General features: G+C 40.1%; 1 protein-coding gene across 2 annotated transcripts in view; it reads right to left on the reverse strand.

Moving 5' to 3' along the window:
• Tet2 (tet methylcytosine dioxygenase 2) overlaps positions 1-12,572 on the reverse strand; it is a 164,485-nt gene that overhangs the window by 12,485 nt on the left and 139,428 nt on the right. For both annotated transcript variants that reach the window (XM_045142504.1, XM_004662993.2), the window contains exons 7-8: positions 11,113-11,263; positions 9,393-9,482 (exon numbers count right to left, since the gene is read on the reverse strand). In XM_045142504.1, coding sequence (XP_044998439.1) covers positions 9,393-9,482; positions 11,113-11,263 — 241 coding nt within the window. The remainder of the gene's footprint in view (positions 1-9,392; positions 9,483-11,112; positions 11,264-12,572) is intronic.

Genomic DNA, 12,572 nt, shown 5'->3' on the forward strand with positions numbered 1-12,572 from the left:
AGAGCTCTCAAAAGAAAAACACCAGATGGCATATAAACATCTTAAAGAATATTCTACATCCTAGCCATCAGGGAAATGCAGATTAAAACTACATTGAGATTCCATCTCATTCCTGTCTGACTGGCTACCATCATTAAAACAAATGACCATAAATGCTGGCAAGGATGTGGAAAAAGAGGAACCCTTCTACACTGTTGGTGGGAATGAAATCTGGTCCAGCCATTGTGGAAATCAGTGTGGAGGAAGGAGATTCCTGAGACAGCTGAAAATAGATCTACTGTATATCCTAAGGATTTGTCTCACTACCTTAGAGATACTTGCTCCACCATGTTTATTGCCTCTTGATTCACAATAGCTAGGAAATGGAACCAGCCTAGATATCCCTCAACTGATGAGTGAATAATGAAGATGTGGCTCATTTATACAATGGAGTTCTATTCAGTGATAAAGAAAAATGAAATTATGAAATTTGCAGGAAAATGGATGGATCTGGAAAGGATTATACTTAGTGAGGTAACCTAGGCTCAGAAAGCCAAATGTCACATTTTTTCATCTCATATGTGGATCCTAGCTACAAATGATTGGATTTCTATGTGAGTAGGAATAAAACTCAGTAGCAAAGGCCAGTAAGCTAGACAAGGGATATAACAGGAATAGAAAGTGAGGGAGGGGGACTTAATAGGATGGTATTGTATATATGTAAGTAGAAGAACAGATTAATGCAGGTGCAAAGGCCTAAGTGAGGTCAGGGGAAGAGATTGAGTAAAGGAAAGGTAGAGGAAGGGCTAATCAAAATCTAAGAGGATATAAACCTATTTTTTTGGACAATGGAACACCCAGAAGCCATAGATTGTTATTAAAAGTTTTTCGGTGCCAGAGATGGGATATCTCCAGTGAGTTGTTGGCCAGGGAGGGCCCTGATGCCCTCAAACATTTCAGGCCATTGCCAAGGTTCTTGGTTCCCACCGAGAACAGATGGTAAGATCCTATTGCTGAAGACCAATACTTGGGCTGCACTATTGCACCTGCTGGGGCATTTTCCCTGGCTGGCCGAATTTAAGGCTTGCAGTGTCCACTGGTGATTTCTCTCTCCCATTGAACTGCATGCAGTGTAGCATTTTCTGTCAGCTGGTCTACATGGACAAAAGTTTCAGCTCAGCTCAGCAGGATTCCTCAGTGACTTGGCAGCCCAGTAAGCACATCTCTCAATGTTTATACCCATATATTAATGCTACTCTCACTTTTGGTTGGAGAAACTTCTCTTTGCAGATGACAGTGACCTTGGGATGACTAAGAAGGCACTGAAATATCTCTATCACACCTTCTAAGGCTCAGGGTCCATTGTGGAAAAGGTGGCAGAAACAATGTAAGAGCCAAAGGAAGGGTAGGACTCCTAACAACGTGCTCCTCCAGACATAAAATGGCCTGGATAGCCATGAGCTCACAGTGCCTGACAAAAGACCATCATAACAGGAGGAAAAGATCATGACATCAAAATAAAAGAGAGACTGAATCAGAGGGGGCAGGGATATGATGGAGAGTGGAGTTTCACAGGGGAAAAGTAGGGGAAGGGAACTTTTATTGTCTACAATTATGGAAGTTGCCAATAAAAATAAATAAATAAATAAGCCATCCTTTCCAATTGAATTGTTCTGGTTGAAGGTCAGTGGATCATATTCCTTGGGGGTCTATTTATAGACAGTTTATGCTAATCCACTAGAATGGTAGATATATGTGAATACTAATTCTATACTTTCTTCATCACTGGCAAGCAGATATTTTTAAGAAACCTTAAAATTAAGCAGAATACATATATAAATTCTAATCTTTAACAAAAATTGACTTGGGCTGGAGAAATGGCTTAGTGGTCAAGGCACTTTTCTGTGAAACCTAAGAACCCAGGTTCAATTCCCCAGGACCCATGTAAGCCAGATGCACAAGGTGGTGCATGTTTCTGGAGTTCGTTTGCAGTGTCTGGAGGCCCTGGCATGCTTGTCCTTTCTCTCTTTCTCCCTCCCTTGCTCCCTCTCTCTGTCTCTTCCCCTCCCTCTTTCTCTCTCAAATCTTTTTTTTTTATATATATTTTATTTATTTATTTGAGAGCAACAGAGACAGAGAGAAAGCTAGATAGAGGGAGAGAGAGAGAATGGGCGCGCCAGGGCTTCCAGCCTCTGCAAACGAACTCCAGACGTGTGCGCCCCCTTGTGCATCTGGCTAACGTGGGACCTGGAGAACCAAGCCTCGAACCGGGCTCCTTCGGCTTCACAGGCGAGCACTTAACCGCTAAGCCATCTCTCCAGCCCTCTCTCTCAAATCTTTAAGATGTCAAACATTATTTAAAAAATTGACTCAAGGTCTTTTGCATTTCTATATATACATTTTAGAGCCATCTTAACTGTTTCTTTAAAAAAATCAATGCTCTCCCATAGTTCTAGGGGTGATGTGCAGATCCTTTAAGACTTCCTCACTGAGTACAGTTTTATTTCAACTTATTTAATTTGCTTCCTTCTTTTTTCTTCTACTTGCTTCACTGCATCATGTGAATGTTCTAGTATGCTTTAGAGAAGTGATGAGAAGACAGCCTTGTCTTGTCTTGTTTCTTCCTGTGGGAAAAGGCTCTAGCCTTCCTCCATTATGTATAATGTTGGCTTCTGACCATTTATCTGTTGCCCCTTTGAAGGTGGAGAAAGTTCCTTTCTATGCCTATTGAACATTGCAAAATACTTTTTCTTCATAGACTGAGTGAATTATATTTTTTCTGCTATATCTGCTAATATGGTGAATGACTTATTTCTGAATATCAAATGAATCAAATATTCCCAAGATAAACTATATTTGGTCAGGCTCTTTTATAGCTTTTATGTATTCTTTCATTTTATTTGCTAGAGTTTAGAGTTAAGAATTTTTACATCAATATTCAGATAAATTTTACTGTAGGTTTTTTTCCCTTTAATGTCTTCATCCAGCTTGACTGAACAAGTTGGCATGTGTGTATTATCATTTTTAATTTTAGAATAGTTTCCATAGAATTGGCTTCATTGTTTCCTTAAAAGATGGCTAAAATTTGCCAAGGCAGTCATGCAAGCCAGAAGTATTGCTGGTAGAAAGCATTTAGCCACAGATAAATCATAGTCACTGTTCATTTTAGGTCCACTTCAGTGATGCGGTCTGGGGTCTCTGTGTCCCTGAGCATCTGATTTTGTATGAGCTCTGCTAGTTTGTTATTCAGATTTTCTCTCCATTTTACCTAATATGCTAAATTTATTGTCCTGAAATTTCTTTTTTTTTAATTTTTATTAACATTTTCCATGATTATAAAATATATCCCATGGTAATTCCCTCCCTCCCCACCCCACACTTTCCCGTTTGAAATTCCATTCTCAATCATATTACCTCCCCATTACAATCATTGTAATTACATATATACAATATCTACCTATTAAGTATCCTCCTCCCTTCCTTTCTCCACCCTTTATGTCTCCTTTTTAACTTACTGGCCTCTGCTACTAAGTATTTTCATTCTCACGCAGAAGCCCAGTCATCTGTAGCTATGTCCTGAAATTTCTAATATTTCTTTATTCTTTTAATGTATAAGGATCTTTAGCAATTTATGTTATTTGTGTATGTGTGTGTAAGAGAGAGACAGAGAGAGAGAGAGAGAGAGAGAGAGAGAGAGAGAGATAGACAGAGGCAGACAGACTGGAGAAAAAGAAAAAAATGGGCATCGGGCTGCTGGAGAGATGGCTTAGTGGTTAAGCGCTTGCCTGTGAAGCCTAAGGACCCCGGTTTGAGGCTGGGTTTTCCAGGTCCCACGTTAGCCAGATGCACAAGGGGGCGCACACGTCTGGAGTTCATTTGCAGAGGCTGAAAAGCCCAAGCCCTGGCGCGCCCATTCTCTCTCTCTCCCTCCATCTGTCTTTCTGTGTCTGTCGCTCTCAAATAAATAAATAAATTAATTAATAAATAAATAATTTTAAAAAAAAGGGCATGCCAGGATCTCCAGACACTTACAAAAGAACTCCAGACAACCGGATATGGTGGCGCACACCTTTAATCCCAGCACTCTGGAAGCAGAGGTAGGAGGATTGCCATGAGTTCAAGGCCACCCTGAGACTACATAGGGAGTTTTTTTTTTTTTTTTCCCCCCAAGGTAGGGTCGCACTGTGGTCTAGGCTGACCTGGAATTCACTATGCAGCCTCAGGGTGGCCTTGAACTCATGGTGATCCTCCTACCTCTGTCTCCCAAGTGCTGGAATTAAAGGTGTGTGCCACCACATCTGGCTCATTTTTTTTTCCCCTCCAAGTTCTTCATATACTATTCTTGCAATGTTAGGGATCAAACTCAAGCCTTCTGCATACTAGTTAATTGTTCTATTATTGACCTCAAGTACTTTAATTATTATTTGTAATTTTACCTCTAGTGCTAGGGCCTGCACCTAGGGCTTGCACACAATAGGCAAATGTTCCAACACTGAGCCACAGCCACAGTTGACATTGGTGATTTATTCCATCTCTGTTGTTCCTGACCATACTACCTCAATGAAATGATTTATTCCCTTATTTTACACATTATTCCAGATTGGTTTTGTATTTTTTCCATTTCCTTACCTTTTAGGGAATAAATTGCTTTCATTTTTCTAGTTTCTTAGGATAGATGCATACATTACATTGAAGCTACACTTTTCTAATATATGTGCAATGGTTTAGGGATGTATCGCATGAATTTCAATACTTTAACTTTCCAATTAAATTCTTTGACCCTAAATTATTAAAATGCATGTTGGGGGTGGGGAGATGGCTCAGTGGTTAAAGGTACTTGCTTGTAATGCTTGACTGGGTTTGATTCCTCAGTACCCATGTAAAGTCAGATGCACAAAGTTGCATGGCGGCACATGCCTTTAGTCCCAGCACTTAGGGGGCAGAGGTGGGAGGATTGCCCCAAGTTTGAGGCCACATGAGACTTCATAGAATTCCAGGTCTGCCTGGGCTAGAGTAAGACCCTACCTTGAAAAAACAAAAAAAAACAAAAAAAAACAAAAAAGAGTATGTTACTCAGCTGGAGGTGGCTGTACACACCTTTAATCCCAGCACTCAGGAGGCAGAGGTAGGAGGATCACCATAAGTTCGAGGATACCCTGAGACTACATAGTGAATTCCAGGTCAGCCTGAACTAGAAGAGATCCTACTTCGGAAAAAAAAAAAAAAAAAAAGGCTAGCCTGGGTCTCTAAATTGAGTTCTAGGTCAGCCTCAGCTAGAATGAGACCTCTCAAAAAACCAAACAAACAAGTATATTACTCAATTTCCATATGTTTAAAGAATTTTTACATGTTCTGTCACAGAAGTGTTGAAAACTTTTTTCAAGGTACGGTCTTGCTGTAGCCTAGCCTGACCCAGAATTCATTATGTAGTCTCAGGCTGGCCTTGAACTTACAGTGATCCTCCTACTTCTGCCTCCTGAGTGCTGGGAATAAACGTGTGCACTAACACGCCCAGCTCTGTCAAAGATTTTTAATTTTATTTCATTACAATTAGAAAGCTTGCCTGCCATTTTTAATTTATTGAACATTGTTTTATAAACTAGAATATGGCATCAGAATATCCTTGTAAATGGGTGCACTTGAATGCTATGCTGTATTTAAAAAAATATTTTTATTTATTTGAGAGACACATGGGGAAAGAAGGGAGGGAGGGAGAATGGGCATATCAGGGCCTCTAGCCTCTGCAAACAAACTCCAGACGCATGCATCATCTTGTGCATCTGGCTTATGTGGGTACTGGGAAATCAAACCTGAGTCCTTAGGCTTCAAAGGCAAGTGCCTTAACTGCTAAGCTATTTCTTTAGCCCAACTTGTATCTTTAAAGAAATTTACTAAGCTCTGTCCTTTAAATAGTGCCATTAATACAATATACATTTTTGTTGTTGTTGTTGTTGAGGTAGGGTCACCCAGATCTTACACTATAGTCTTAAACTGGCCTCGAACTCAGAGTGAACCTCCTACTTCTACCTCCCAAGTGCTGGGAACAATATAAATTTTTAGATGGGACCAGAGCAGCTAAATTTACTTCCACTCCCAGGCCTAATCTAATTCACCTTGCTTTATCTTCCCTTTGGACATGAACCAGAACTATTTCAGGTCCTGTGTGTGTTTAGCCTGCTTCTGTCAATGGTTCTATTCTCCAGTTCTGATAGTTTCTCTGCACTTTCTCTGTCCAGCATTGTTCTCTACTGCTCTCTGTAGCTCTTCTCAGTGAACTTTTCCTCTCTTCTACTCATAAGTCATGAACTGTAGCCTCTTGGGCTCTGGTTTATAGGCATGTGCCTCCACTCTTAGCCAGTCGGCTAGCTTTCCACAAAGGCACCAAGAACACACATTGGAGAAGGTATAGTCACCAGTGCTGGTAACTGTCCCTCTGAAGAAGAAAGAAGCTAACTCTCCCTCTCTGACCATATCAAAGACCGACTCAAAATGGACCGGCCACTGTGGACAGGAGACCACTCAGCAATGGGCACATGATTCTACCCTACCTTTTGCCATATGATTTAATAATTGCTGTTGGCCTTATAATGGGCCAGCCAGGCCAAATGAGCCAGTGGGTGCAATAGTGGCAGGTCAGTCATGATGGAAACCAACTGCCCTACAATTGGACTGGAGGCCCACTCCATGTGGGGGAATACATCCCTGATACTGAAAACTTAAAACAGGGGTAGTCAGGAGCCTTGGGGATGTAACATCTGTTGATGTCTGGAAAAATATATATATTATGCTTATCTAACTGCCTAGTGAGCACTTCTCTTAATATCCATACCCTTATTTTAACACTACTCTCACTTTGGGTAGAGAATCTTCTTTTTTCAGATGGCAGTGACCTTGGGATATCTCAGAAGGTATCATAGTGCTGGAAGGAAGTGACTGGAGTACTGAGTAACATCTCGATCACACCTTCAAGGCTCAGGGTCTAATGCGGAAGAGTTGGCGGAAAGAATGTAAGAGCCAAAGGAAGGGTAGGACTCCTTACAACGTGCTCCCTCCAGACATAAAATGGCCTGGATATCCATGACCTCACAGTGCGTGACACTACCTTCACAAGACCCTTATAATAGGGTCATAAGAGGAGGAAAAGATCATGACATCAAGATAAACAACTGATTGAGATGGGGAGGGGATTGATGGAGAATGGAACTTCAAAGGGGAACATGGGGGGAGGGTATTACCATTTAATATATATATATATATATATATATATATATATATATATATATATATGTTTTGGTTTTCTGAGGTAGGGTCTCACTGTAGCCCAGGATGACCTGGAATTCACTATGGAGTCTCAGGGTGGCCTCGAACTCATGGCAATCCTCCTACCTCTGCCTCCCGAGTGCTGGGATTAAACGCGTGTACCACCACACCTGGCTCCATTTAATATTTTTTTATAATCATGGAAGATGTTAATAAAATTGAGAAAAAAAAAGAAATTTGGCTTTCCGTTATTGGTGATTCTGTTGTTGGTGTTATGGAAACAGTGGAGATGCGAATTTGTTGCCTTCTTCATGAGCAAGTTCTGAACAATCACCTGCCTATCCAATAAGGCATCCGACAGTACATATAAATAGGGCAATGAGTAGATAAATAAATAGTTCTGTTACTTGCTTTATGGAGCCAAGACATAACAAAAGAAGAAAATAATGGCAAAATTGGACATATTTGTACACATACTTATACTTTCAATACAATACACTCGCTCATTTGAATGTATTCACTAATGTCTTCATATAGGGACAAAGTTATTGAGAACAGGTTAGTGTATAAAGCAGCTATTTTGTTCTTAAAAATCTTTAAAGCTAAAAAGATCAACACGATGTCATTTTGAGGATATAATTTTCATATACAAGAACTAGTGTTTTTTGAGCTGGAGAGATGGCTTGGCAGTTCAGGTACTTTCCTGCAAAGCCAAAGGACACATGTTTGATTCCCCAGGACCCATGTAAAGCAGATGCACAAGGTAGCCCATGTGTCTGGAGTTTGTCTGCAGTGGCTGAAGGCCTTGGTGCACCCATTCACTCTCTCATTAAAAAGAAAGAAGCCAGGCGTGGTGGTGCATGCCTTTAATCCTAGCACTCGGGAGGCAGAGGTAGGAGGATTGCTGTGAGTTCGAGGTCACCCTGAGACTCCATAGTGAATTCCAGGTCAGCCTGGGCTAGAGTGAGACCCTACCTCGAAAAAAACCAAAGAAAAGAGAAAAGAGAGAGAAAGAAAGGAAAGAAAGAAAGAGAAAAAGAAAAAAAGAAGGAAAGAAAAGGCAAAAGAGAGAAGCAGTACTTCAGAGTACTTCAGAGGGAAGGGGCCCATCCTAGACAGAAGTGAACAAAGAAAAGAAGAAAGAAAGAAAGAAAGAAAGAAAGAGAGAGAGAGAGAGAGAGAGAGGGAGAGACAGAGAGAGAGAGAGAGAGAGAGAGAGAGAGAGAAAGAAAGAAAGAAAGAAAGAAAGAAAGAAAGAAAGAAAGAAAGAAAGAAAGGAAGAAAGAAACCAGTGTTTTAACAATTAAGATGAAAAGTTAAATAAAGAAGCATTTCTTCAAAGACATTTTTTGGAGCTGGGCACACCTTTAATCCTAAAACTTGGGGAGGTGGAGGTAGGACTACAGTGTGTGACTACAGAGTAAATTCCAGATTAGACTGGACTGGAATGAGATCCTGCCTCAGGAAGGAAGGAAGGGAGGGAGGGAGGGAGGGAGGGAAAAGGAAGGGAAAGGAAGGAAAAGGAAGGAAGGAAGGAAGGAAGGAAAAGGAAGGCAGGCAGGAAGGAAGGCAGGCAGGAAGGAAGGGAGAGAAAAAATGACAGACCAGTTTCATTTGTATCAACAACAAAAATCCTCACCAGGAGTAATAGCGAGAGAAATCTAACAACATGATAAAGAACAGTACATTATTTTAAATATTTTACTTATTTAGTTATTTGAGAAAAAGAGAAAGAGGTAGCAAGAGAGAGAGGGAGAAAATGAGTGAACCTGGGGCTCTAGCCACTGCAAATGAACCCCAGATGCATGCTCCACCTTGTGTATTTGGCTTTACGTGAGTACTGGGGAATCGCACTTGGGTCCTTGGGCTTTGTAGGCAAGCTTCTAGCCAGTGAGCCATCACTCCAGCCCCAATACAATATTTAAAGGATAAGTTTAGCTGGCCATGGTAGCACATGCCTTTAATCCCAGCAATTGGGAGGCAGAGGTAGGAGCATCGTCCTGTGTTCAAGGCCACCATGAGACTACATAGTAAACTCAGGTCAGTCTGGGCTAGAATGAAACCCTAAAAACCAAACCAAACCAAAATAAAACAATAACCAAGGATGAGTGAATAAGTTATTAAAATCTTTACCAATAATCATTTAAACTCACCTGATTATTGTATGCATCAGGTGCAAGTTTCTTGTATGTGGGTGCAATAAGAGTGGACAGGCTTTGTAAATGAGACTCTAGTTTCTCTTCCTGTATAAAAGAGAGATTCAACATATTAAATTATAAACCTATATATGTACATACATAGGATATATGACAGCAAATTATTCTAATTGCTGGCAATGATTGCTTATTAAATAATTATCCTAAAAATATGACTATTTCCATTGTTATTTACTTTTCCATGTGCTATTAAATATTAAATATCTCTCTATACAATCATGGACAATCCAAACATTGAGAACATTCTCAGAACTACCTCTATGACAGCCTGAAAAGGGAAATGCTTTGTTACGCCCCCACACCTCTGCACACCAAGAATAGAATTTCCAAATAATCTAAATATATATCTTTATATATTTAAAAATATATATAAATATATATTTAAAATATATATCTCTCTCCCCCTTCCTCTTTCTCTGTCAAATAAATAAATAAAAATGAAAAATATAAAAATTTAAAAAAAATGGTGGGCACAATAAGCTTAGCAGATGTGGTGGCTTCTGTGGGGGAAAGTCCTGTATAAGAGAAGGTAGAGGTTAATGGTCATCTGGCTTTGGTTTATGAAAACTGGGTAAAGTGGCAAGCATTTATGTATGAACTACTGACAAACCTCTTAGTATAGAAAACTAGCTTCTACTTTTCCTAAGGTCCATTAAATATGCCCCTGCCTTATGAAAATAGGATGCCTGCTTATTACTGAGAATACAATCCTCTGAAAAGTTTGTGTCCCAATTTCAAGAGATTTTACATTTGTTATATTTTCACTTTCTATTGTAGGTACTAATAATAAAGATAACAATTTTTCCCGTTGGATGACTAAATCAAGATTAATATATACTATAAGGTATACACTGAGGTTTTCTGATCATTCGACTACCATACTCTAGACTATATGCTGGCCCAAATACTGTTAAATCTGATATTAAATGATGTTATAAAAGAAAACAATTTATATTATAAAAATTACATTTTAAGAAATGAGGTAGGAGGATTGCCATGAGTTCAAGATCACCCTGAGACTACATAGAGAATTCCCGGTCAGCTTGGGCCAGAGTAAGACCCTACCTCAAATAACTAATCTATATATGTATATGTATATCTCTTAGAGGAAACAAGAAAAGTCTGATGGCTTCAGTATGAGAAGCCAATGTTCATTTATTTCAACTGAACATTTATACTAAAATCTAAATATATTTTTGTTACTTGAATGCATTCATTATAGTAACCAAGATAAATTGTATAGCATGTGAATATTGACTAGAAATGGTTCATAAACATGACTTCCATAATTGAGACTCAAAAGTAAATGAAGGCACCAATCCTAATTCAGTATCACTACTGAGATGATAGCCCTTCAAAATTTTGGAACTGGCAAAAAAAAAATCTAAAAGAAACTTTATTGGAATTAACAAAATGTAAATGCCTTAATATTAGTGTAAGTAATGTTGCTGAAATGCTATCTATTACTTTGGTATGACATAAATGGATTAAATGCATAAAGTAGAATGTACCTAAAACAGTTTAGCCAAAATTTTTGCAAATTCATCTGAGATGAAATTCTGCTGTTAATGAGAGCACAAGAGGTTATATTAACTTCAGCCATAGTCATTAATTCTCTATTTAAGAAAATAGGTTATGTACCAGGAAATCGACTAACCTCTTTTGGGTCATCACCAAGCAGCTTAAATTTCCTTGGGATCTTGCTTCTGGCGAACTTACATCCATTGTAGTACATGCTCCAGGAACAGCCAAACGAAAAGGAGGCACCACAGGTCTCTGGATCTAGACCCTGGCAGGCACAGGTTCTTCTAAGAAATCAAAGGACCAAGCTGAAGACTAGGCACATTGTATTGCTAACCTCATATTCTGGGTGCATGTATACATACAAAAGGAGTTTGAAAAGATATCTAATACACTGTGTTACTAAGCTGAGACAAAAACACACCCAGAAAAGAACTATTTCAACTAACTTTAAAATATAGTTTGAAGAATGTGAATGACTGGTGGTTGGTGGCCAAGGAGTTATGGTACTCTCTCCAGACATGGCAGCTTGATCTCAAGGACCACTGCATCTCTGGTTCAGGAACTGGCCCATGCTGGAGGGCCACATCTTTATCCCACAGCATTTGGCCACACGGCTTAAGCTGGCTTTCATCCTTCTGAGAATAAGTCTCTTGTGGCTCAGTGTTTCTTCTGACTCAAGGAGTGGAGAGGCCTGGAGGTGGGTGACAGTGTCACAGGAGAACATGAAAAGTAGTCCTTTTGGTGGCATTCCTTATTGTCAAGAGGTAGTTTGAAGAATTAACCTCAGAGAATTCTTGAAACCAGACAAAGGGTGAAGACAAAGTCAAAGGAAACCGGTGGCAAGCTGCAAGGATAAGAAAGTCTGCTACTCCATGCTGCAGCTGGCTACCTTGAGATGAGCCCTTGCTGGTCCTAAGTGACCTGTCCTGCTCCAGCCACGTACCCTAGTTTTCTAGTCTTTCTGTGAGACCTTTACTGCTAAAGGGAAGGAGAACACCAGTATGTTGAAACTGGGTATTTAGCAGTGTTCTTCTTTGCCTGAACCTTAGAAATTCATCTGCCTGTGCTGCTGCGGCTGGTGGTGGCCATGGTGGCCGCTTCACTCTTGTTAGATCTGGTCTGTGAGTCTGGGGATTTGCAGAGAAGACAGCAGTGGATGTGCAGGGCAGTGTTCCTGTGACTGGGGATCTGACTTGGGTATGGATGCCCATGCAAGGGGTTTCTTATCTTCACCCCTCCAATGCATTAGCCAGTCAATGTTTCCCATGCTCCATACATGGTGATATGGACTGGGCCACTCAAAATTCACCTGCCTTCATAATAAGCATCTTCCCAATGCAAGGAGATTGAATCCATCCAACAACAACAGAAGAAACACAATTTAGCAACCTTTGGTAGAACAAGAGGTTCTAGCTGAGTGGTAGAGAACTTGCCTAGCATGCAGGTTAAATGCTTTGCGGGGTGGATGCGTGTGTGGGAAGGAGTAAAATCTGGGCCCTTGGACATACTAAGTAAGGGCTCTAACCCTCAGCTAATCCCCAATCCTAACAAACATTTCTGGCAGGATAAAGTACATACATAAAAGCACATATT

The sequence above is a fragment of the Jaculus jaculus genome, chromosome 2 (genome assembly GCF_020740685.1).
Source record: "Jaculus jaculus isolate mJacJac1 chromosome 2, mJacJac1.mat.Y.cur, whole genome shotgun sequence".
NCBI classification, from domain to species: domain Eukaryota; kingdom Metazoa; phylum Chordata; class Mammalia; order Rodentia; family Dipodidae; genus Jaculus; species Jaculus jaculus.